Below are 26,741 nucleotides of genomic sequence, written 5' to 3' on the forward strand. Positions count from 1 at the left end.
CTAGCTGCTTAAACCACTGCGATCCGTGTAGTGTAGGGCATTCTTGGTGCTGTTACGCAGGGAATCGAGAGGATGATTTGAACCTGAAATGGTTTGCATGAACCTTCATTCAGTGGGAGCAGGGCAGGATTCAAAATCTTTGCTTCCTCGCTGCTTATTCCATGGGAAAAGGCTCAGGATTCTCCAGTCATTGCTTTGGGGTGGTGACTTGAGGGGAAGGTGGGGGGGAGAGGTGAATGAACTACAGTTCCGTTAGTGTGAAGCTGGGAGCTGGCAAACAGCCCGCAGAGCAAAGAGTACCACAATTATATTCTTTGTCAGCAAATAGGTTTTAGTAGATGACTTTTTTTAAAAAAAAGCAAGGCCTTTTTATTTCTCACAAAACTGCATTGGTATTTTCTCTTTACCCTTCACACTTCCCCTCCTACACTACTGACCCCACAGAAAGTATCATTCTCATCCACAACAAAACACAGGTTTGAGATCTTCAAATGCAGTTCTTTGCAGATCATTCTGTTCTCTCTCACTCATTCGCTTGCTCTCACTCACTCACACTCTCTCTCTCTCCCTCTCTCTCTCTCTCTCACACACACACGCTTTCACAGGCCTCACATTCCTTGGATTCTGGCTGTCTGTCGATCACAGAGAGGTCACAGTGGACAACGCTTGTTGCGGAGAGAATCAGAGAGAGAGAGAGAGAGCATGCAGTAAAGTTGTCTGAAACATGTAACAGCATCTGTGCAAGTATTTATACACATAGAACTCGGTGTTCTTCCAGCAGCATTTCCTGTTGAGGTTGGCGAGCCAAAGTGGGCTGGGGGGATGGGGAGAGTCGATTCACCTTCAGTCCTCCTGAGGGTGACCAGAGTGGGCCATTTTAGAATCTACAACAGTTCTATGGCAATCCAAATAAAGTTGTGGTGGTTTGAACTCAATGCCCCGGGGGCAACGTTTGTGGTAATTAAAGAGCAAATAACCTACCACATGTCCCACAAATCATCACCATGGGAATATTGGTAGACTTGACCTCTGGCCTTCTGTTCTCCACGCCCCCCCCATCCAAACCCTCCTCCACATTATTCCTTACTGTCCACTGTTTTTGGGAGTTCAGTCTGCTGCAACCATTGATTTTTCTTTTAAATTCCAAAACAATATCTCTCTCATTTGGTCATACTGCATTTAATGAATTGTTTTTACAAAAATAAATGTTATGATTTAAAACTTTGTCAGATCTTGGCAGCCATGCATGCATGTTTTTGGAGGGAAAAAAAGTATGACCTTTTTATTTAAACCATGACTCAACGTTGCCATCCTTTACTATGTCCATTTAAAAGAGAGAGTGCTTCTCAGCTATTTGACTGGAGCAGCTTTGCAACCCAGAGCTGACCTGGCATCTGCACACCCAGACTTTCCAGCGGGCTGAGTGCACTGATCAGGAGCCAAGGTCCTGCCACATTTGCTGTCATGCCAAAAAAAGTGTTAATGTGAAGGAAGGAAAAGTCACAGGTCAGTGGTGATGCCTATACAGTTTGCCAACACTCAGGTTAGAGTCAAAGAGTCACAGAGATGTACAGCATGGAAATAGACCCTTCAGTCCAGCTCATCCATACCAACCAGATATCTTAAACCAATGTAGTCCTACCTGCCAGCATCTGGCCCATATTCCTCCAAACCCTTCCTATTCAGATACCCATCCAGGTGCCTTTTCAATGCTGTAATTGTACCAGCCTTTACCACTTCCTCTGGCAGCTCATTCCATACACTCACCACCCTCTGCGTGAAAAGATTGCCCCTTAGGTCCCTTTGATATCTTTCCCGTCCTAACCTAAACCTATGCCCTCTAGTTCTGGACTCCCTCCACCCCAGGGAAAAGACCTTGTCTATTTACCCTATCCATGTCCCTCATGATTTTATAAACTTCGATAAGGTCACCCCTCAGCCTCCGACGCTCCAGGAAAACCGCCCCAGCCTGTTCAGCCTCTCCCTATAGCTCAAATCCTCCAACCCTGGCAACATCCTTGTAAATCTTTTCTGAAACCTTTCAAGTTTCACAACATCCTTCCAACAGAAAGGAGACCAGAATTGTACACAGTATTCCAAAAGTGGCCTAACAAATGTCCTGTACAGCCACAACATGACCTCCCAACTCCTGTACTCAATACTCTGACCAATAAAGGAAGGCATACCAAACGCCTTCTTCACTATCCTATCTACCTGCGACTCCGCTTTCAAGGAGCTATGAACCTGCACTCCAAGGTCTCTTTGTTCAGCAACACTCCCTAGGACCTTACCATTAAGTGTATAAGTCCTGCTAAGATTTGCTTTCCCAAAATGCTGCACCTCACATTTATCTAAATTAAACTTCATCTGCCATCCCTCAGCCCATTGGCCCATCTGGTCAAGATCCCATTGTAATCCGAGGTAACCTTCTTCACTGTCCACTACACCTCCAATTTTGGTGTCATCTGCAAACTTACTAACTATACCCCCTATGTTCATATTCAAATCATTTACGTAAATGATGAAAAGTAGTGGACCCAGCACCGTTCCTTGTGGCACTCCACTGGTCGCAGACCTCCAGTCTGAAAAACAATCCTCCACCACCACCCTCTGTCTTCTGTGTTCGAGACTAATGGCTAGTTGTCCCTGTATTCCATGAGATCTAACCTTGCTAACCAGTCTCCCATGGGGAACCTTGTCGAATGCCTTACTGAAGTCTATATAGATCACGTCCACTGCTGTGCCCTCATCAATCCTCTTTGTTACTTTTTCAAAAAACTCAAGTTTGTGAGACATGATTTCCCACACACAAAGCCATGTTGACTATCCTTAATCAGTCCTTGCCTTTCCAAATACATGTACATCCTGTCCCTCAGAATTCCGTCCAACAACTTGCCCACCATATATCTTGTATAAAATCTTAGTATGCAGTCAGTTTTCTATGAAGAGCTGTCGGTGGAGCGGTAAAGTCGCTGACTAATGCTTTGGGGATAGGAGTTCAAGTCTCACCACACCAATGGTGGAATTTACTTACAATTTGTAAATCTAGAATTGAAAATTAATCTCAGTAATGGTGACCATAGTTGTTACAAATCTCTACCTGGTTCACTGATATCCTTTAGGGAAGGAAAGTGCCATTCTTACCTGGTCTGGCCAACATGTGACTCCAAACTTACAGCAATGTGGTTGACTCTTAACTGCCGTCCGAAATGGCCTGAGTAAACCTTTCAATTTAAGGGTACTTAGGGATGGGCAACCAACGCTGGCCCTGCCAGTGATGCCTACATCCCCTAAGACAGGTGAGCAGAATTAGGCCATTTAGCCTATCGAATCTGCACCACCATTCAATGAGATTATGGCTGATCTGATTATCCTCAACTCCACTTTCTTGCCTTTTACCCATAATGCTTGATTCCCTTTTGCAAAATCATGAATGAATAAAAATGAGTTGACTCTCATTCGCTAATGAGCTTGGATTACTGCTGATTCAGACCTCTTTGAAATAACTCCACAGAGGCCATATCCGTCACCTTTTCTTTACATGTGGAGAGTCCTTGACACTGATCCAGCTCTCAGAATGAACAGAACCTCTGACCCTCCTGTTTATTTATTTTTAAAATTTTATTGAACAATTCACAGTTTACAAAACAATTAACATTAACAGCTGTATACAGAGAAACAGCAATTTTACAAGGGAGAGGAATGGCAAAGCCAAGCCCCAAACCCTAACGTTCAACTAGTTTTCAAGGAAATGAGGCAAACCTCAAATCCCAGTTTCAATCATTACAAAACAGTAACAATGACAAGGACATATAAGACAGTCCAATTACATAAGAAACAGTGCATACAATAAGACCCCCAGAAAGCCACCCCCCCCCCCATCCCTCCCACCTTCCGGCCACTCTAAGGCAGCCCGCCCCTACGCACCTTCCAGCTCTCGATCCACCCCATGCCCCTTCCAGTTCTTGGTTTTCCCTGGCACACCTTTCGACCACCTCTAGGACAGCCCGCCCTGGTACCCGCTCGGGGTGACAGCACTGAGGATGGCTACCCGCCTTCCGGCTTTACTAACCACCCTCAGCACCTTCTGACCACCTCTAGGACAGTCCGCCGCGGTACCTGCCCGGAGTGATAGCGCTGAGGACGGCCTACCCGCCTTCCGGCTCTCGGTCTGCCCCTACATACCATTGGGTGCTCACCCACCCCGATGCGCCATCTGGCCCGTGGACTACCCTGACACACCTTCCGGCCATCTCTAGGACAGCCAGTCCCCTTCCCCAGGGACGACAGCGTGCAGGGTAGCCCACAAGCCTTCCAGATCTTGGCCTGCCTCCATGCATCTTCTGGCGCTCAGCTGCTCTGACACACCTTCCGACCACCTCTAGGACAGCCTGTCCCGATTACCCCTTCTCAGGATGACAGCGCTCAGAACAGCCTACCCACCTTCTGGCTCTCGGGGCGACTGGCATCGGGGTTGCCTACCCACCCTTCAGCTTTCGGGACAGCCTACCAACAGGTTCGCAGGATGACCTACCCACCCTCTGGCTCTCGGGGTGACAGCTTTCAGGATGACCTGAGCCTCCCAGCTCAGTAAGGCCTGCCAGACCCAGGGACATAAAAGACAGTGCAGGTGATAAACCCATAAACAAAAAGGCAAAGTCAGTTACCAAAAACAGAGTCCCCTCTGGTACACAGGAGTCCATTACCATAACAGTTCTCTTCTGTGTACATAGTCCATTACCAGGAACAGAGTCCACTCCAGTATGCAGAGACCATTGCCAGAAACAGAGTCGACAACCAAAGGCAGAGTCCAGTCCAATGTGCAGAATCCAGTCCTGAAGGCAGCAAATGCATATCCCACAGCACACAACAGATGTTCAGTCTCCATAGAGGCCTGGTCCATCCATAAGAGAACCAGGCCCACTCAAATTGACATGGTACATTGTAAAGGGGCAGTTAACTCCCGAAGGCAGAGTCCATTCCTGAAGGCAGCAGATGTTCACCTCCCAGCACACACACAGGTGTTCAGTCTTTACAGAGGCCGAGTCCACCCACAGAGGGCCAGGCCTACCCACACAGGAACAGTTCATCTGGAAAGGTGCAGTTGACTCACAGGAGCCCAGTCCAAACACCAAAAGAAGTGAAAACAAACATGCAAAAGAAAAAGAAAGAAAACCAGAGTGCAAGGGCTAAGCCCTGCCACAAACCCAATAATGTCCTTTTCTCAAAGTGGAAGAAAAGTGTAACACACAGGCTGTAACCAGCCAGTGAAACAACAGTTCCCTAATGAGAACTCAAATACACTTGTAACACATTGATTATGTAAATCAGCCAGTTTAGAAATCAGTCCTCAATAAAAAAGGAATACCAGTTAACAAACTGGCCATATAATTCTGCCTGTTTAGGAATCAAGTTCCCCAAATAAAAACAGAAACCAACAGCAGCAGTACACACTGCATGTGGGCAGCCAGCTCAGACTCAGTTCCCTGACACAAATGGAGAGTCTTTGACACTGACCCATCTCCTTTAAGAGCCAGCTCTGAGTGAGCAGAATTGCTGACACTGCTGTTTTTATGTCCGCCAAGGCTCTTTGATTGGGGCTGTTCATCTGGTCCAATCAGGGAACTCATTCTATGAGGTCTACCTGGCTGACCTTGTTACAATCACTACACTCTTCAAAATGCCTGTGTTTAAAATGGGTTTATAGTAATAAAAACAATCAAATTTGTTAATGTTTTGTGTAGAGTCCAAAGTTGCCATGTACAGCATCTCAGTTTGTTTTGCTAAGAAATGTGGTGTTAACTCTCTCATTTGTCTAATTACTGCAAGCCTCACCCGCAATATATCCCATAGATTAACAAGTATAAAAAGAATCTGAAGAATATTAAACTAACACCTCTGTCTTTTAAAAGAAATCACTGAGATAGAACCCCATGGTGGAGGAAGCTGACTGACTTCATACTAAAAAGCCAGCACTGGCACAATGGACTAAATAGCCTTTTGGAATGAGTCATTCTGGGATTCTTGAATTGAAATACTGGTCTAGTCGTGGATACGCATTTAAAAAAAAAACTCACTGATGTTTGACCTGCCCTTTCTGCAAAGATGTGAGTATATGCAAAACAATTTAAAGGGTCCACACATTAAAATACACAGGTTTGGCTTGACAAAGCCAAGTTTGAACTGTGGTGATGGGGTTTGTTTTTCCTATAGGCCATTCTGGAAAAGTGGAATGAAAGGAGACAACTCATTTCCCTCTTATTAATTTTCTGGCTGTCAGTCATCCCTTTCCACTTTCATGTTTACTGGGCAGCTATTGGTCATGTTGTATATGAAGACTCGACCAGCTCAATGTTTATCTGCTGCAAGTGGGGCTGAGGAAGCTGCTCTTATTTGATCTCCAGTTTTTAGCACCTGCTGTGCCCTCCTCTCTGCCTCCACCAGCTCTCTCCCTCCACTTTGGCTGGTATTTGCTCCCTGGCTGCCATCCATCCACGATATCTTACCCGGGTATCTATGCAGCAGGGGCCAGTTTGAGAAACATGCATGCACTGACTTAACATCACACATCAACAGGCACTGGAACCAGCATATCAACACGTATGTAAATGTCTACTTGACATGCAGTCAAGTAATTACATGGATGCGACATGGGCATGGACAAAGATTGGCACGTGTAGATGTGCATGCAAATGCACACAGCTACATGTGCACACATGCAATCATGCACGCAAAATATATAATCGTGCACATGCATGCAAACTCACAATCATGCATGCTCCAAATGCATGTAATTATGCACATATGCATGCAATCATACACACAAGCAAACGCGTAATCACATGTACAGACATGCAATCACGAGTGTACACAAACATGTGCAATCTCGTACACGCAAGCAGTCATGTGCACGCATGTCCACAATACAAAGAAACCACAGACATATCACTCGATGATAACTCTGAAGCAAGAATCGTGACTTATTTTTCTCCTTCTCTCTGGTTCAGTATACTGAGGTTAATTGCATCAGCTGTCTGGCTCAGTTAGTAACAGATTAGGGCCCTACCCTGGGACTAACCCAGGCCACATGCTGCTGCTAGTTACTGCTGAACCATCAGTGGAGGCTGGAATGTTTACCCTATTCACTTTTGCCCCTTTTAACCATGTCTTGTTGCAGTCGAATGGGGATTGGATTGTAAACAGAAGGAGGAGAACCTGACCCAGTGACTGACATCCCAGCATCTGATCTGCACCCTCTTTGATCAGCAGCAAACTGTCAGAAGTTGGTTCTGGAGTTACTGTCCAGGTCCTTCACCTGTCCACTGTGAGTCTCAGAAAGTTGGGGCTGGAGCAAGGGACATCGTTGGATGATGAGGAAGAGGGACAACTATGACTTGTTTCTAAATCCCTGGAGTCCAGATTTTATGTCTCATTCTGGGCCTAGTGTTCCTTTTGGTTGTAACAATGTGTGTAGGTTGGTTCAGCTAGGCTTTGTCATGGCCATGGCTGAATTTGGATCATGTCAATTTCGGCCTATGGTTGAAGCTAGCTTGGATGGATCAATATCTATGTCTCCTATTGCTACGACCACCAAACTCTGCACAGTTTGCTTGGTCATTTGTACCATAGCTTTTGTGGGACCAGCACCATTGTCTTGCTTCTTCTCTGACTTTCTTACCCCTCAGTTTCTGCTTCACTTGTTGCTAGGAAAAGGCTGTTGAGTCTTTGTTTCCCCTCTCACTGTGTTAAGTTCTTTTTTCCTGAGACTCTTACACACTTGATGCAACCGCAAAGGCCAACTTCTGTGAATGAGCAAAATTTATTGAGCACAGTATTATATAAGCTTTGAAAAACCCTGATTCGCCTTCGCCATGCCTGCAAAGCATGTCCAGGGAAACTGACTGAACGAAGGAAACAGTCCTTCCTTTATACAAACTCTTTACATCACAGTCAGTAATTCTCTAAAAACAACCCCCAGCCACTCCCTCACAGTTACATGCCACGCAAGACAACGCCCCAGCCACTCCCTCACAGTCACATGCCACTCAGGACACAATACAGTGACCACATCATCTCCAGAAACCATGGAATGCAAATCATCCCTTAATGGCCAGCTCTGGCGTGAATTGTATATTTTTGTAACAATAGGGGAATAGTCAAATTCCAATGTAATGTTCTTATTGATTTCTGAATAAGGGATGAAAATGTAAATAGTAGGAGATGACTATGTAAATTGCTCTGAATGGCAAGGAAATGGCAATGTAAATGGCTCTGAATAATCGGAGATGATAATGTAAATTTCTTACAATCTATCCGCAAGTCAGAGGCATCTCATCCTAGCCTCAGGACATCCAATTTCCTGCAGGTCAGCAGAGCAAATTAACTCTTTAATATCACAACTGGACTGAACAGCTATTTTGATTCCTGAGACTTTCCACGTGATTGAACCCACTCATTTGTCTTGCTGTTCATCCAGCTGATTCTGACTGTCCTGCACCACACCCGCTTTTCAAAGCTGTTCTCTTCCTCTCACCTTTCTGAAGAGTCCACCTTAATCACATCTATATAGTGCAACACTTCGCACAAATGGCTGTACTGGGCATTTCTTCAGGCTCGTGTCTATGCTATTGGACTTCCAGCCAAGGGTGCTCAAGCCTCTTTTCACAGCAAGGAATTTCCTGCTTTTTAGGGCCGTGTTGCAAACTAACCCAGTGGGGAGTTTATGGTGGATTCATATTCTTTTTAAAATTGACGTCAGGTTTGACCCACCAGATCCTTAAAACATTTTTTTCAGTTTTTGTATGTGAAGCTGGATCTGCGAAAACTGGTAATCTGGCAGTTTATGTGCAGGATATGCTTTAATTTAGGGAAAGGAGGAGATCTTGACATCACAGGAGATCCCTATGGGCATGAATCATTATCCACTGTTCAAATGGATGCTCAGAGGTCAAAGGTTCAACATCTGGATGTCTGTAATACATTCTGGGAAAGATGGCATCTCTTGTGTACACCTTGTGATCTGGAGAATTTTGGCTCTGAAGCAACATGCCTGTCTGTTTTTAAACATAAAATAAGGATTTTCAAGATTTCTTTTTCTCTCCTGTTTAGTCCAATGTCAAATTCTCTCTTGGCTGATAGCAAATGTTGTTATTTGGGGTAAAACTTGAGGTAATCTCTGAATTATGAACCAAAATAAGTACATTGTTCCATTTCTGGGTTTATTCCCTAGGTCACTAACTAATGGGTAAGATACAGAGGAGCCAAATTGCTGGGAAATTAGCAAGTACAAATGTAGGAACTTAATTATCTGAATATAGACTGGAATTGTATTAATATACAGGCCAGAGAGGGGGAAAGAGTTTCTGAAATGTGCTCAGAAGACTTTTTCATGATCAGTATGGCTCTGACCCAATGAGGAAAGAAGAATCTGGTCCTGGGGAAATGAGGTGGGTCAAGTGTCAAGAGGGGAGCATTTAGGAAACAGCAATCATAATGTCATAAGGTTTAAATTAGCTATGGAAAAAGACAAGGAGTGACCTAGAGGAAAAACACTTAATTAGTGGAGGCCCAATTTCAGTGAGATAAGAAGAGACCTGTCCCAAGTAGCTTGGAATTAAAGATTGGCAGGCAAAACTGTAACAGAATAAGTAGCTGCCTTCAAACAGTTTGAGTGCACTCAGGGTACATGCCCCTGAAGGGGGAGGGTAGGGCAAACAAATCCAGTGCTCTCTGAATGGAGAAAAAGATTGAGAGTATGATTAAGCAGAACAAGGGGGTTTATGGCAGATGTCAGATCAATTTAAAAAAAACAGAAAAGCAGAATATTTCTCATAATGATGTGAGATTGGGAAATGCGAGCATCCAAAGAGATCTGGTTAACCTTGTTCATGAATCACTGAAAGCTAGCAGGCAGGTGCAACAAGCAATTAGGAAGGCAAATAGTTCGCTGGCTTTAAAATAAAGGGGATTTCAACACAGGTGTGCACATATTTTGTTATACAGAGCCTTGGTTAGACCATGCCTGAAGTATTGTATACAGTTTTGGTCTCTTTGTTTAAGGAGGGATGTACGAGCCAGAAAGGTGTAAAGTAGATAGGCAGGAGGCTGGAAGAACACAGCAAGCCAGGCAGCATCAGGAGGTGGAGAAGTCAACGTTTCGTGTGTAACCCTTCTTCAGAACTGGAGTTGGGTGTAGGGGGAACTGCAGATAAAAGGGTGGGGGGGTGCAGGGTAGTGAGGTGGGGATAGGTGAAGACAGGTAGAGGGTACGACCAGGTTGGTCAATGGAAGGAATGAGTCCGCTTGGTAGCACAAAGGAAGGGTCGGTCAGAGGAATGGAAGGGAGGGGGAGGGTCTGGGAAGGAAGGCTATTTGAAATTGGAGAACTCAATGTTAAGTCCTCCAGGCAATAGGCTGTCCACGCTGAAGAACAGATGGTGTTCCTCCAATTTGCAGTCTGATTCATTGTGGCAGTGGAGGAGGCCGAGGATGGTCATGTTGGAAAAGAGTGGGAAGGGGAATTAAAATGGATGGTGACTGGGAGGTCCGGTTGTCCCCTGCGGGTCTGACTGAGATGCTGAGCGAACCTTTCCCTTTATTCTCCGTTTGTTCTCCCCAATGTTGAGAAGACTGTGTCAGGAGCACTGGATACAGTAAACTAGGTTGGAGGAGAGGCAGGTGAACCTCTGTCTCACCTGGAATGACTGTTTGGGGTCCTGGATGGAGGTGAGGTGGGTGTTGAACCGGCAAGGTTTGCATCTTCCCCAGTTGCAGGGGAAGGTACCTGAGGGTTTGGGGGAGGGGGAGTGTTGGTGGGGAGACTGGCGCGGAATGCAGAGAAGGGTGGGGAGGGGAAGATGCTCTTGGCGGTGGGGTCTAGTTGGAGTTGGTGGAAGTATTTAAGGATAACGTGTTGGATACGGAGGCTGGTGGGGTGGTAGGTGAGGACAAGGAGACCCTGTCTTTACTGTGTTTAGAGTGGAGGTGTTTTAGAGCAGTGGAGTGGGGAATAGAGGAGGTGTGGTGAAGGGCTGTCTGGATGACAGAGGGAGGAAAAGCATGTTGTTCAAAATAGGTGGACATCTGGGATGCTTGGGAATGGAATGTCTCCTCGTCCGAGCAGATTGGGTGGAGGTGGATTAATTGGGAGAACAGGATGAAGTTCTTGCAGGATACTGGGTGGGAAAAGGTGTAGTTCAGATAGTTATTGGGAATCTCTGGGTTTGTAGTAAACATCAGTCTGGAGACTGTCACCAGACATGGAAATGGAGTGGTCAAGAAAGGAGAGGGAGGTATCCAAGATGGGCCAAGTGAATTTGAGAGCAGGGTGGATGTTGTGGGTGAAGTCGATGAACTGCTCCAGCTCAGCCTGGGTGCAGGACGCTGCACCGATGCAGTCGTCGATGTAACTGCAGAAGATTTGGGGCACAGTGCCTGTGTAGGTACTGAAGAGGGACTGTTTGATATACCTCACAAAGAGGCAGGTGTAGCTGGGTCCCATCTGGGTGCTCATGGCCAACCACTGGATTTGGAGGAAATGGGAAGAGTTCATTCGAGTGGCCCAAGAAAGGGAGTGCAGCTGAGATTCACCAGATTAATCCCTGGGATGGTGGGATTGTTTGATGAGGAGGGATTGAGGAAACTGGGATTGTATTCTCTCGAGTTTCAAAGAATCAGGGGTGATCTCAATGAAACTTACAAACTTCTAACAGGGCTCAACAAGGTGGATGTAGATCAGATGCTTCCCTTAGCTGGTGAGTCTAAAACCAGGGGGCATAATCTCAGGAGAAGGGGTAGGTTGTTTAAAACTGAGACGAGGAGACATTTCTTCTTTGGAATGTTTTAGAACGCTGCAGAGGCTCAATCATTGAGCATATTTAAGGCAGAAATTAATTTATTTCTGGAGACTGATGATATCAAGGGATAGTGCGAGAAAGTGGCATTGAGCCAGATGATCAACCATGATCTAATTGAACGGTGGAGCAGACTCAATGGGCTGACTGGCCCAGTCCTGTTCCTATTTTCCTATGTCCAAATACCAGGATGACATGATAAAGTTCGGAGGGAATATATAAAACTAAATAACAGCGGCAAAGCTACAGTATGCAAAGAGACTTATATAGCCACATGAAAAGTCAAAGGGTGATAAAAGGGGCATTAGGATCAATTAGTGGCTCAGTGGTTAGCACTGCTGCCTCACAGCGCCAGGGACCCGGGTTCGATTCCAGACATGGGCGACTGTCTGTGTGGGATTTGCACATCCTCCCCATGTCTGCGTGGGTTTACTCTGGGTGCTCTGGTTTCCTCCCACAGTCCAAAAGATGTGCAGGTCAGGTGAATTGGACATGCTAAATTGCCCATAGTGTTAGGTGTGTTAGTGAAGGGGAAATATAGGGAAATGAGTCTGGGTGGGTTACTCTTCGGAGGGTCAGTATGGACTTGTTGGGCCGAAGGGCCTGTTTCCACACTGTAGGGGTTCTATGAGATATGAAGAAGCCAAGGGATTGAGAGTGGAGGTAAGTTACATAGACATAAACCTTCTTCAATGCAGGCATGGGGTCAGAGGCAGTGCTGTACCCATGTTCAAAAAAGGATATGAAGATGAACCCAGCAACTACAAGGCAGTCAAGTTAACCTCAGTGGAGGGAAAGCTTTTCAGAACTATAACTGGGAACAAACTTAGTGGTCACTAGGACAAGTATGAATTAATTAAAACAAGTCAGCATGGATTTGTTAAAAGCAAATCATGTTCAACGAACTTGATTGAGTTTTTTTGATGAGGTAACTGAGAGGGTCAATTAATATTCTTGTCATCAGGGTTGGGACCTGTGGAATAACAGGGATAGAAGTGGCCTAGCTACAGAGTTGGCTGAATGCTGGAAACAGAATGGTGGCTTTTTTGTACCGAATCAAAGAATTGTTACTGCCCATCCTTCTACCGGTTCTAAAGCTGAGTGTCAATCTCATACCTTTTCCACACATCCCTGCACCCCATTCCTATCCCAATAACCATCCAATGCCCCTCTTGAATGCCTCAATGGAACCTGCCTTCCCCACATTCCCAGGCAGTGCCTTTCCAGACCCAAACTACTCGCTCAGTGAAAAAATGTTTCTTCTCACATCACCCTTGCCTAGTTTGCAAATTAAGATATGCCCGCTTGATCTTTTTCTCTTGTATAAGCAGGAACAGCTTCTTCCTCTCTGCTCTGGAGGCATATATCAGAGTGGAGCTCCCCAGGGTTTGGTATGTGGACACTGCTTTTTTTGATCTGTATTAATGACCTTAACTTGTACAGGGCACCATTTTGCCACTTCTGATAACTTGGAAATGCTCTGAACTGTGAGGATGATGGCGTTAGACTTCAAGAGGAGACAGATGGGCTGGTGGAATCTTCACACTTCAGATGAAGTGTGAAGTAATGCATTTTGGTAGGAAGAATGAGGAGAGGCTAAGTGAAATAAAGGATACAATCCAAAGGGGTTTCAGGAGCAGTGGTAGCTGGGGGGGTTAGATGCAAAAAAAACCACTGGAGGTGCGGGACACGGTGAGAAAATAATTAAAGCAGGATATGAATCCTGGGCTTTTGAAATCAAAACATGCAATGCAAAAGCAAAGAATTTAAATGAACCTTTATAAATTATTGGTTTGACCTCAACTAGAGTATTCTGTAATATTCTGGGAGTCACAATTTAGGATGGATGTGAAGGTTTTAGAGAAGGTGCAGAGAACTCACGAGGTCTCAAGGATGGGGAACTTCAGTTACATGGGTAGATTGGAGAAGTTAGGGCTGTTCTCCTGAGAGAAGAGAAGGCTGAGAGGAGATTTGATTGAGGTGCTCAAAACCATGAGAGGTCTGGGCAGAGTGGATCAGGAGAAACTGTTCCCATTGATGGAAAGATCGAAAACATGAGGCATACAGATTTAAGGTGCCTGGCAAAAGAAGCAGTGGTGACATGAGGAAAGGTTGCAACAAGTGATTAGGATCTGGAATGCTCTGCCTTTGGGAGTGTGGTCGAGGCAAGTTCAGTTGAGACTTTCAAAAGGGAATTGGATAAGTACACAAAGAGAGAATGTTTGGAGCACTGTGGGGGAAAAGGTAGGGCATTGAAACTAATTGAGTTTCTATTACAGATGGCTTGCATTTGCACAATGGGCTGAATGGTCTCTTTCTGCACCGTCACCATCCTGTGATTTCTCTAACCATGGAGCAAGATAGAACAAGTTTAAATCAGTGGACCTCTGGGTCAGTACTAGAAGCAGATTCAACCAAATAATTTAAGGCACGGTTCAGATTGTGGAGGGGAGACTGGTGATTTGTTCTCTGAGGATGATTGAAAATATTTCTGGTGAGCTATCATTCAGTTCGTAGCTGTGTCAGAGAAGGCTGTGAGTTCAAGTCCTACTTCAGAATTTGGCACACAAAAATCTAGGCTGACACTCCAGCTCAGTTCCAAGAGAGTGCTGTGCCATCATAGATACCATCTTTTGGATGAGACTTCAAACTTAGAGGCCCCATCTGCTCTCTCAACTTGGCATAAACAATCCCATGGCGCTATTGTAAACATGTACAGGGGAATGAAGCCCAGTGTTGCAGCCAATATTTGTTCCACAACCAACTTCACTGGAATGGTCCTGACAGGTTGAATGGCCTATTTTAGTGATACTTTGCACTTACTGGAACCCAATGATTGAACCATTCTTTCATTATTTGTGGGAGCTTGCTTGTACATGCATTGGCTGCTGTGTTTCCAGATGACAACACTTCAAAACTACTTCATTTGGCTGCCAGGAGCTTTTGGGATATACTGCTGGCCATGAAAGGTGCTATAGAAACACAAGTCTTTTGGTTCTGCATCTTGAAATGTGTTCGCAAACTGGGATGGGAGGGTGTATTAGTGTAGTCTGTGACAGCTGCTGATTGATTTGGCAACTCTGAGACTCTGCTGGAAAGTGTTGTTGCATTGTTTTGGAACTTTGGAGGAAAACAGATCAAAATGCCACTTTAAAAAGGAGGAAGACAGACAAAGGCAGTGACCACATGGTCAGGGAAAGAAACCTATGCCGCTGCCTGACATAGAAGTGAATCTGCACAGTTACTGCCTTTGCTGTTTGAGTTCACGTATCTCTGGACTTGGGAGTTGTCTCAGAAAAATTAGACAGCAAAATTCACAGCTGACCTTGGAGGAACCTGTGTGGGAGAGCTCACAGCACAGGAGTAGATAAGTGCATAGTTTTTAAGTGTAACCTTGTTGTAAGTCGACAATAGTGAGTAGAGTGGGTTCTTTCTTGATTATATGTTTTATTGAAATCTGTCTTGATTAAATTCTAAAAGTATAAACCATAAATATTAAGTTAGTCTGGAGCAGTGGTTTTTTTTGAGCAATAAGACAGTGCTATTTTCTGGATCTGTAGGTTGTTAAGGTCCAAAGATGGCCTGTAGTAGAGTGATATGCTCTTCCTGTCAGATGGGGGAGTTCAGGGAGAGTTTCCATATTACTGATGATTATGTCTGCAGAAAGTGTCCTTGCGTGAAAATCCTATCAGATCGCATGGGTCGGTTGGAGCGGCAATTTAGAGGCAATAAGGAATTTACAAGAGCTAGGGGGTGTGATGGATGGCAGTTATACAAAGGGAGAAAAGCCGCAGATACAGTCAGGTAGATGGGTTAACTTCAGGAAAGGTAGGAAGGGTAGGCAAGAGTCTCCTGTGGCTACCCCATCTCAAATAAGTATGCTGTTTTGGAAAATGTAGAGGATGATAGACTCTCAGGGGAATGTAGCACAAACAGGCCAAGTTTCTGGTTCTGAGACTGACTCAAATGTAATGAGGGGTACGTCAGGATTCAAGTGATTGATTGTGATAGGGGACTGTAGTCAGAGGCACAGACAGATGTTTTTTGTGGCCGGCTGCGATAAATCAGAATGGTGTGTTATTTCCCTGGTGCCAGGATCAAGGATATCTCCGAGAGGGTGTGGAATGTTCTCAAAAGGGAGAGGGACCAGCAGGAGGTCATTGTACACATTGGACCTAATGACACAGGAAGGAAAAGGATGAGATTCTGAAGGGAGAGTATAGAAAGTTAGGCAGGAATTTAAAAAGGAGTTCCTCAAGGGTCGTAATATCTGGATTATTCCCTCTGCTACAAGCTAGTGACTGTAGGAGTAGGGAGATAGAGCAGATGAATGTGTGGCTGAGGAGCTTGGTGCAGGGTAGAAGGGTTCACATTTTTGGATCATTGAAATCTCTTCTGGGATAGAAGTGACCTGTACAAGAAGGACAGATCCCACCTGAATGGGAAGAGGACTAATATACTGGCAGGGAGATTTGACAGAGCTGTTCGGCAGGATTTAAAATGGTACGGTTAGGGGGTGGGACCCAGGGAAATAGTGAGGAAAGAGATCAATCAGAAACTGGTACAGTTGGGAAAAGGAGCGACTTAAACAGTCAGGGCAGGCAGGCAGGAACAAAGCAGGGACAAATTAAACTGCATTTATTTCAATGGAAGAGGCCTAACAGGGAGGGCAGATGAACTCAGAGTATGGGGAGGAAAATGGGACTGGAATATCATAGCAATTGCAGAAACGTGGTCAGGGATGAACAGGAATGGCAGCTTAATGTTCCAGGATACAAATGCTACAGGAAGGATCGAAAGGGAGGCGAGAGAAGAGGGGGGAGTAGCGTTTTTGATAAGGGATAACATTACAGCTGTACTGAGGGAGGATATTCCCAGAAATACATCCAGGGAAGTTATTTGGGTGGAACTGAGAAATAAGAGGAAGGGATGATCACCTTATTGGGATTGTATTATAGACCCCCTAATAGTCAGAGGGAAATAGAGAAACAAATTTGTAAGGAGATCTCAGTTATCTGTCAGAATAATAGGGTTGTTACGGAAAGGGGATTTTAACTTTCCAAATACAGACTTGAACTGCCACAGTGTTAAGGGTTTAGATGGAGAGGAATTTGTTATGTGTGTACAATAAAATTTTCTTACTCAATATATAGATGTACCGGTTGGAGAAATTGCAAAACTTGACCTACTCTTGGGAAATAAGGCAGGGCAGTTGACTGAGGTGAAAGTGGCACTTTGGCGCCAGCAACCATAATTCTATTAGTTTTAAAATAGTGATAGAAAAGGATAGACCAGATCTAAAAGTCGAAGTCCTAAATTGGAGGAAGGCCAATTTTGACGGTATTAGGCAAGAACTTTCAAAAGTTGATTGGGGGCAGATGTTCGTAGGTAAAGGGACAGCTGGAAAATGGGAAGCCTTCAAAAATGAGATAATTAGAGTCCAGAGACAATATATTCCTGTAAGAGTGAAAGGCACAGCTGTTAGGTGTAGGGAATGCTGGATGACTAGAGAAATTGAGATTTTGGTTAAGAAGAAGAAGGAAGCATATGACAGGTATAGACAGGATAGATCGAGTGAATCCTTAGAAGAGTATAAAGTCGGAATATACTTAAGAGGGAAATCAGGAAGGCAAAAATGGGACATGAGATAGCTTTGGCAAATAGGGTTAAGGAGAATCCAAAGGGATTCTATTCGTTTTCCCATTTTTTTTTTGGAAACTGCCCCTGTCCCTGTAGATGCACCACAGAAAGCATTCTATACGAATGCATCATCGCTTGGTACGGTAACTGCTCTGCCCAGGACTGTAAGAAACTACACAGAGTTTTGAATACGTCCCAGTCCATCACGCAAACCAACCTCCCATCCATTGACTCCATCTACACTTCTAGCTGAGTCAGAAAGGCTTCCAACCTCTTCTGTCGGGCAGAAGATACAAAAGCTTAAACACACAGACCAACAGATTCAAGAACAGCTTATCCCCTACTGTAATCAGACTTCTGACTGGACCTCTTCAATCTAAAATTTAATGTCGATCTCACTCTTTGTGCACCTTCACTGCAGCCATAACATTGTATTCCTCACTCTGTTCTATTACCCTAATGCACTTTGTATGGTATGATCTGCCTGTACTACACGCAAAACAAAATCTTTCACAGTACCTAGGTACGTGTGACAATAATATATCAAATAAAACAAAAATAAATCCATGGCCTGAGTAGAATGTAGGCAGACCCTTGTGGAGAGTTAGCATGCACGTGATGGGGGTGAAGAGCCTCCTTCAATGCTGGATCCATCCTGTGATATTTATTGAAAGTCATTATTTTCCAAAATCACTTTACGCAAAGGGAAACCAATCCTCTAAGAGGCAATGTTAAACATTTGCGGGCCACAGATACAAGGATTGTGTGACAGATATTAACTGGCTGCTGGTGAATCTTGAGTTGGCTACCCGTAGATGGACCACTCCCTATGCCCTCATCTCACCTGCAGGAACCAAGGTGACCTAACTGGAGTACATCAGTTTAACATCACCTCTCTCCAAAACACCTGCTCTGGTTTCTGTATGTGAACACTAGTAACTCATTGATTCGTTAACTTGGAGTTAGATGGTCCACATCATCCCAACATGGCTGCATCAGTTACCTGGGGATGGGGCTTCCAAACATGGTTGCTAAGCCTTGTGATAGCTTCCTGCTTTGCAGCAGTGGCCAACCTTCCGCTGCTCACAGTATCTGTTTGATCCTGAGCTGAGCGTTCAATTGCATATAGAAACAAAGAACTTAGAAGCAGGAGTAGGTCATTTGAGCCTGCTGCGCCATTCTATATGATCATGATTGATCATCTAACTCAGTCCCTGTTCCCACTTTCTCTCCAAATCCTTGGATCTGTTTAGCCCAAAGAACTATATCTAACTCATTAGAGTCATAGAGTCAGAGAGATGTACAGCACGGAAACAGACCCTTCGGCTCAACCCACCCATGCTGACCAGCTATCCCGACCTAATCTAGTCCCACCTGCCAGCACCCGGCCCATATCCCTCCAAATCCTTCCTATTCATACAGTCCATTCAGATACCTTTTAAATGCTGCATTGTACCAGCCTCCACCACTTCCTCTGGCAGCTCATTCCATACACGCACAACCCTCCTCTGTGAAAACGTTGCCCCTTAGATTCCTTTTATATTCTCTCCCCCCTCCCCCCACCCTAAACCTATGCCCTCTAGTTCTGGACTCCCCCACCTCAGGAAAGGACCTTGTCTATTTATTCTATCCATGCCCCTCATGATTTTATCAATCTCTATAAGGTCACCCCTCAGCCTCCAATGCTCCAGGAAAACAGCCCAAGTCTATTCAGCATCTCCCGATAACTCAAATCCTCCAACCCTGGCAACATCCTTGTAAATCTTTTCTGAACCCTTTCAAGTTTCACAATATCCTTCTGATAGGAAGGAAACCAGAGTGGCACGCAATATTCCACAAGTGGCCTAACCAACGTCCTGTACAGCTGCAATATGACCTCCGAGCTCCTATACTCACTACTCTGACCAATAAAGGAAAGCACGCCAAATGCCTTCTTCATGATCCTATCTACCTGTGACTCTACTTTAAAGGAATTATGAACCTGCACTCCAAAGTCTCTTTGTTCAGCAATACTCTCCAAGACTTTACCATTAAATGTATAAGTCCTGCTAAGATTTGCTTTCCCAAAATGCAGCACCTCTAACTTATCTAAATTAAACTCCATCTGCCACTCTTTCTTGAAAACATTCAATGTTTTGCTCTTAACCACTTGCTGTGACTGAAAATTCCACAGGGCTCACCACTCTCTGGATGCTGACATTTCTCCTCATCTCAGTCCGAAATGGCCTATCCCATATCCTTAGACTGTGACCTCTCTGGATCTGGACTCCCTCATCATCGGGAACATCCTCCTGCCTTGATCCTGTCTAGTCCTGTTAGAATTTTATAAGTTTCAATGAGATCCCCCTTCATTCTTCTAAACTCCAGTGAATATTGTCTGAATAGACAATAGACAATAGATGCAGGAGTAGGCCATTCTGCCCTTCGAGCCTGCACCACCATTCATTATGATCTTGGCTGATCATCCTCAATCAGTATCCTGTTCCTGCCTTATCTCCATACCCCTTGATTCCACTGTCCTTGAGAGCTCTATCCAACTCTTTCTTAAACAAATCCAGAGACTGGGCCTCCACTGCCTTCTGGGGCAGAGCATTCCACACAGCCACCACTCTCTGGGTGAAGAAGTTTCTCCTCGTCTCTGTCCTAAATGGCCTACCCCTTATTTTTAAGCTGTGTCCTCTGGTTCGGGACTCACCCATCAGCGGAAACATGTTTCCTGCCTCCAGAGTGTCCAATCCTTTAATAATCTTATACATCTCAATCAGATCCCCTCTCAGTCTTCTAAACTCAAGGGTATACAAGCCCAGTCGCTCCAATCTTTCAACGTAAGATAGTCCCGCCATTCCAGGAATTGACCTAGTGGACCTACGCTGCACTCCCTCAATAGCCAGAATGTATTTCCTCAAATTTGGAGACCAGAACTGCACACAATATTCCAGGTGCGGTCTCACCAGGGCCCTGTGCAGCTGCAGAAGAACCTCTTTGCTTCTAATCCCTCATTCGATCCCAGTCCCTCTTCATACGTTAGCCCTGCCATCCAAGGAACCAGTCTGGCAAGCCTTTGTTGCACTCCCTTCATCACCAGAACACCCTTCCTCAGGATGAGGAGACCCAAACTGCACACAGTACTCCAGACGTGGACTCACCAAGACCGTGATACAATTGCAGCAAGATATCCCTGCTCCTGTACTTGAATGCTCTCACTATGAAGGCCAACATACCGTTTACCTTCTTTATCGCCTGCTGAACTTGCAATGCTTACTTTCAGCGACTGGTGCACAAGGACACCCAGGGCTTGTTGCACCTCTCCCTTTCCCAATCTATTGCCATTCAGGGGCCAACTACCTGTTTTTGCTCCCAAAGTAGATAACCTCACAATTGTCCACATTATACTGCATTTGCTATCTTCTGTATTGCAAAACTCCCCTACTTCCACCTTCTCCAGCTCACCCACCTATCTGACATAGAAAGTCTTGGTTATACCTTTGTCCTCTCTCTGCTTAACAGCTCCAACATCCAATATGACTGACCTCATAGCCTCCACCTCTCACTTTGAAAGGATTAAGTTACTCAGACAAATTGAATAGACTAGACCTTAATTCCATCAAATGCAGAAGCTTAATGGATGACCTGTGGTGTTTTAAGATGATTAAAAAGTTCGATTGGGACAATCACAGGAACCATTTCCTCTGGGGGTTGAGCTTTAAAATTTAGCAGTTTCAGGGGTGATGAAGCACTTCCTCACAGAAAGGGGAATGGAAATCTGAAACATTCCCCCTCCGCCAACCAAAAGGAAACTCAGGGAGTCGACTGAAACTTTCAAAACTGGGATTGATGGATTTTTTTCTAGGTACAAGCACTTGGGGTTGTGGAATTGAGATAGATAAATGCAGGTAAAATACAATCAAATTAAGTAGCAAGGTGCTGAATGGCCTCCTGTTACTGGTATTCCATAGTTCATCCAGAAACCTGCTGTCTGTAACCAAACGCATGTCAAGGTTTGATCATCCATCATGCCTGTAAAGGTAAAATCATCATAATCTTACCAGCCCATAGGGCTGCTCTCTTATTAGAGAGAATGGTGGTGATTTAACCTGAAGGTCAATGTGACTCTGTAAAGGAAGTGGTTGGGATGCTTCCTGGCAAGCTCAGCCGGTGCAGGAATTGAACCTCTGCTGTTGGTGTCACTCTGTATTGCAAACCAGCCATCCAGCTAGTTGAGCTAAACCAACTGCACTCTGTACCACATCTGAGGAAGGATGTAAGGGTTGTTGAGAGGGTGCAGAGGAGGTCTAGCAGAATGAGAGGAATCTGAGGAAGAACATATGTATGCAGCACATGGCAATGACCCAGATCTCTCTGCCTATAAGGGTGCTGGAAATGGAGGTGATGAATGATTTCGAAAGGAAATTGGATGGGCACCTGAGGGAAATAACCTTGCAGGAGATAGGGACTGACTGGATTGCTCTGTAGAGAGCTGGTATGAATGCCTCCTTCTGTGCTCTAATGACACTACAATTCAATGACATTGGCTCCCAGTCCACAAACACCTCAAATTCAAAATTGCCACTGCTATGGTTGAAACGTTTCTGTGGATTTTCTCAACCCCCTCTCCAACCTTGCCATTTCTCTGACTCTGGCCTGCTGTGCGGACATCCCTCTTCATCCAGCCATTAATTGGCCTGGCCTAAATTCTGGAATTCCTTCCCTAAAACCTCTCCAATATCTCCTGAAATGTTGGGCCAAAATTTGGGCTGCCCTTCTTAACATGTTCTTTGTTGGGTTGACAACCAAACTGCAGGCTGCAGAAATGCTTCAGTGTGATTTCGGCAAGTTGAGTGAGTGGGCCAATCCATAGCAGGTATCATGTGGATAAATGTGAGGTTATCCACTTTGGTACCAAAAACAGGAAGAGAGATTATGATCTGAACGGTGATAGATTGGGAAAGGGGGAGGTGCAATGAGACGTGGGTGTCCTTGTACACCAGTCACTGAAAGTAAGTCGTGAGGTGCAACAGGCAGTGAAGAAAGCAAATGGTATGTTGGCCTTTATAGCAAGAATATTCAAGCATAGGAGTAAGGATGTCTTGCTGCAATTGTACAGGGTCTTGGTGAGACCACACCTGGAGTACTGTGTGCAATCTGGGTCTCCTTATCTGAGGAAGGATGTTCTAGCGATGGAGGGAGTGCAGCAAAGGTTTATCAGACTGTTTCCTGGGACGGCAGGACTAACATATGTAGGGAGACTGGATCCATTTAGACTTCATTCACTTGAGTTTAAAAGAATATGGAGGGATCTCACAAAAACCTGTAAAATTCCAACAGGACTAGACAGGGTAAATGCAGGAAGGTGTTCCTAATGACTGAGGAGTCCAGAACTGGGGGTCACAGCCTCAGATACAAGGTAGGCTATTTACGACAGAGATGTGGCGAAATGTCTTCATCCAGAGAGTCGTGGAGCCTGTGAAAGTCTGTCACAGAAAGTGGTTAAAGTCAAAACATCAAATGTTTTCAAGGAGAAATTAGATACAGTTGTAGAGTCATAGAGCATGGAAACAGACCCTTCAGTCCAACCAGTCCATGTTTCCAAACTAAACTAGCCCCACCTGCCTGCATTTGGCCCCTATCCCTCTGAACATTTCTTATTCATGTACTTAACTAAATGTTTTTTAAACATTGTAATTGTACCTGCGTCCACCACTTCCTCAGGAAATTCATTCCACACAAGAACTCCTCTCTGTGTCAAAACCTTGCCCCCATGTCTTTTTAAAATCTTCCTCCTTTCATTTTAAAAAATGCCCCCTAATATTGAAATCCCCTACATTGGGGAAAAGACAGCTGCTATTCACCTTTTCTATACCTCTCATGATTTTATAAACGTCTATAAGGTTTATAAAATAGTTCTTCAGGCTAAAGGGATCAAAGGATATGGGGAGAAAGAAGGAACAGGGACTGAGTTTGATGATCAGCAATGATCATTTTGAATGGTCGATCAGGATTGAAGGGCCAAATGACCTACTCCTGCTCCTGTTTTCTCAGTTCCTGTGTTGTCTTTGTCTCTGTGAAGTGCCATGGAGCATTTCTCAATGTTAAAATGCAAATTGTTGGGGATCATCTATATCAAACCCAAACTCTTTCTGCTCACAATATATAAAAATATACATTTTACACTGACCATATCCAGGAATTAGGCCCATTCTAACTTCTTAGCTAAAAGACACGGAAGGTCAATTATGGATTGCCAGTGTGGGTTGCCTTTGGCTAATTCAGCCTTTGTTTATATGTCTTAGTTGCTCATTTGCTAGGGAAGTTACCTGGTGTGAATTTGCTGTTCAAACTTCTCCTAAAGGGTTCCTCTTCTTCAAGAAGAAAAGTGATACACCGTGCTGCTATAGAACATACAACATATCGATGAACATATGAATGAGGAGTAGGCCACTCAGGCCCTCGAGTCTGCTGTATCATTCAAGACAATCATGGCTGATCTCACTACTCCACATACCTGGCTGCCCCTCCTCTCCGTTCCTGATGACCTTTCACCCATGCTAATCAAGACCTGAAATGTTCTGGTTAAATTGATAAACCATTTCTTCTACTACAAAGCTGCTTGGCATTTCAAGCTGTCAGTGTTGAGATCTTGAGTCGGAACCAGAGTCAAAGGGCACTGGGGGATGGGGATTAGACATCCCTCTCCTTGAGGTCTGGCTCGATGCCCAATCTGATTCCACAACCAGGAGGAATCACACCTGGGCCTTCCAAAGCAGACCCGATGGGCTGAATGGCCTACTTCTGCTCCGATGTCTTGTGATCTTCTACACTGCTGCACCATCAGCTGCCCAAATCCAATGCTCTGTAAGTTCCTCTGAAGCTTTCCCCTCTCTTCTCCTTTTAAAACACTCAAAACTTTTGGTCATCTGTCCTTGTATGTCCTGACATGGCTCAGTGTCAAGTTCTGGTCAGATTATGATCCCATGAAGCACCTTGGAGCATTTTTTTCATGGCATTAAAAGCGCTATATGAATGCAAGTTGTTGTTGTCAAGAATAAGTGTGGCGGGTCATTCAACTGCACGTGGCATCCTGGCCAATGTCGATCCTGTTTTATCCTAAAATTGCACATAGGCATGTTCTCTGGTACAAGTTCTCTGGCAATCAGTCTTCTCTCCCGAAACCAACTTTCGCTGCAGCTCAGATCCACACAGGACTCGAACAAGCCTGGGTCGATAGCACATATCCTGGGCTTTGCCTTTACCTGCTGTAGCACTGGGAGGCAAACAGTTACCTCAGTTCACTGGTCTCTACCAGGGTAACAACAATCAATTGTTATGAAGGTAACACCACCTGCACAACCAGCTTAAAATACCATGAATGAACTGAGGGGAGAGGTGGTGGATTCCTTCAGTGATTAAAAAGTACTTGAGTATTGCTGTCAAAACAGACATGCTGTTGAAACATTTCCACCTTGCACTCATTGAGCGACAAAAGCAAGAATGCCACATTTCAAAGTGAACAACAATTTATACAGCATGGGAAGAGGGTGCTGATTGATTGGCAAGCAGATTCTGATTGGTAGAGGTCTTGCCATGGAGAATGCGCTGGGGAACTGTTAACTGCCAAACTTTTGTTTAAATTCAAACCAGGTAAGTCGACTCTGATTGGTCAAGGCATTGCCATGGGAAATGTACCAGGGAATGGACTTCACTAAATGGCATTTGACATGCTCATCACACCAATGGTCTCGGTCAACTGGCGCCAGGCATATGCAGGCACCACCACTGACACTGGGCACAGCTGGGGTGGGGGCATCATTTTGCCCAGAGCCTGCACAAGCAGTATCGCAGCAAAGTTGTGCACACAGAATTTGGCAAGCAGTACCAGAGCAAGGTCGCATGCGCAAACGCAACATTGCTTCAAAGCTGCCCTGCAAATTAATGTGGGGGGAGGAGTGGCTGGAGAGTGAGAACCTCAAGTGGGCCCCATCTTATTGCCAAAGCATGTTTACTGGCTGGAGAGGTTGTGTATATGCGTGTCTGTGTTTTGTTTTGGTATCTCAGACCGACCTGCGCCAATCTTTTAGGCCCTGGTTGAATGGCTCTGCCATTCATATGTGCGATTCCGGCTGTAATGATTGTTCAAGTCCAGTTTGCCACTGAATCACTTGTATTGATGCTGTTGGATTTTTTTTTAAGGCTATGGGTTTGTGGATTTCGATAGTCCTGCTGCTGCACAGAAGGCAGTGTCTGCGTTGAAGTCCAGTGGGGTGCAGGCTCAGATGGCAAAGGTAAGTGCACACTCTTGCACTTGTAAAGCAGCACTGGCTGCTTAGGCTGACCGCTTTTTGTTGCAGAAGATGATTATTCCCCCATCCCGTTGCCAGTCCTATCAAAAGTTATTTTCTTTTTGGTCACTTATCTAAAACAAGATGTATTAGCATTGGTTACAGTCCAGAGAAGGCTTACTAGATTGATTCCAAGTATGGAGGGACTGTCTTATGAGGAGCGATTGAGTAGATTGGGCCTGTTCTCTTTGGAATTTAGAAGAATGAGAGATGAACTTATTGACATATACAAGATTCTTAGAAATTGACAGGGTAGATGTAGAAAGATTATTTCCCCTTGTGGAGAGTCTAGGACCAGAGGGCATAATGAGATGTGGCATATTTAAGATAGAGATGAGGAGGAATTTCTTTTCTCAGGGAGTAGTGAATCTGTGGAATTCTTTACCACAGAGGGCTGTAGATGCTGGGCTATGTGGTATGTTCAAGGCTGAGACAGATTTTTAAGCAGTGAGGGAATCAAGGGTTATCGGGAAAAAGCAAGAAAGTGAAGTTGAGGATGATCAGAACAACCTTGATCTTATCGAATGGTGGAGCAGACTCGATGGGCTGAATGGCCTACTTCTGCTCTTACATCTTGTGGTCTCCCACCCCCGCCAACTCCCTCCCCTCGTTCATTCTTTGTCAAGATGCATGTATTCACTGACTGTGAGATCAAGTTCAAAACTCAAGCACTTAGTGACTGCCTAGTTGCCTAGCGACAAGTGACCAGGAACAGCTTTGCGTCATTGGACTCCCTCCCTCATTCTTCTGGAGAGTTCTTACAAGAGATCCCTCACCCACCTCTGCTCTCCATGGCCTGCCCAAGGTAAAACTGATTCTATCAATTAATTCACCAGGTATGGTATTTATTGAGCTGGAAATGTGTTGCTGGAAAAGCGCAGCAGGTCAGGCAGCATCCAGGGAACAGGAGAAT

The 26,741-nt window shown here is 44.9% G+C and overlaps 1 protein-coding gene across 5 annotated transcripts in view; it reads left to right on the plus strand.

The window, feature by feature from the left end:
- Positions 1–26,741, plus strand: part of LOC122543290 (RNA-binding motif, single-stranded-interacting protein 2-like) — a 241,062-nt gene that overhangs the window by 139,976 nt on the left and 74,345 nt on the right. For all 5 annotated transcript variants that reach the window (XM_043681793.1, XM_043681796.1, XM_043681792.1 and 2 more), the window contains exon 4: positions 25,680–25,771. In XM_043681793.1, coding sequence (XP_043537728.1) covers positions 25,680–25,771 — 92 coding nt within the window. The remainder of the gene's footprint in view (positions 1–25,679; positions 25,772–26,741) is intronic.

The sequence above is a fragment of the Chiloscyllium plagiosum genome, chromosome 43 (assembly GCF_004010195.1).
Source record: "Chiloscyllium plagiosum isolate BGI_BamShark_2017 chromosome 43, ASM401019v2, whole genome shotgun sequence".
Lineage (NCBI taxonomy): Eukaryota > Metazoa > Chordata > Chondrichthyes > Orectolobiformes > Hemiscylliidae > Chiloscyllium > Chiloscyllium plagiosum.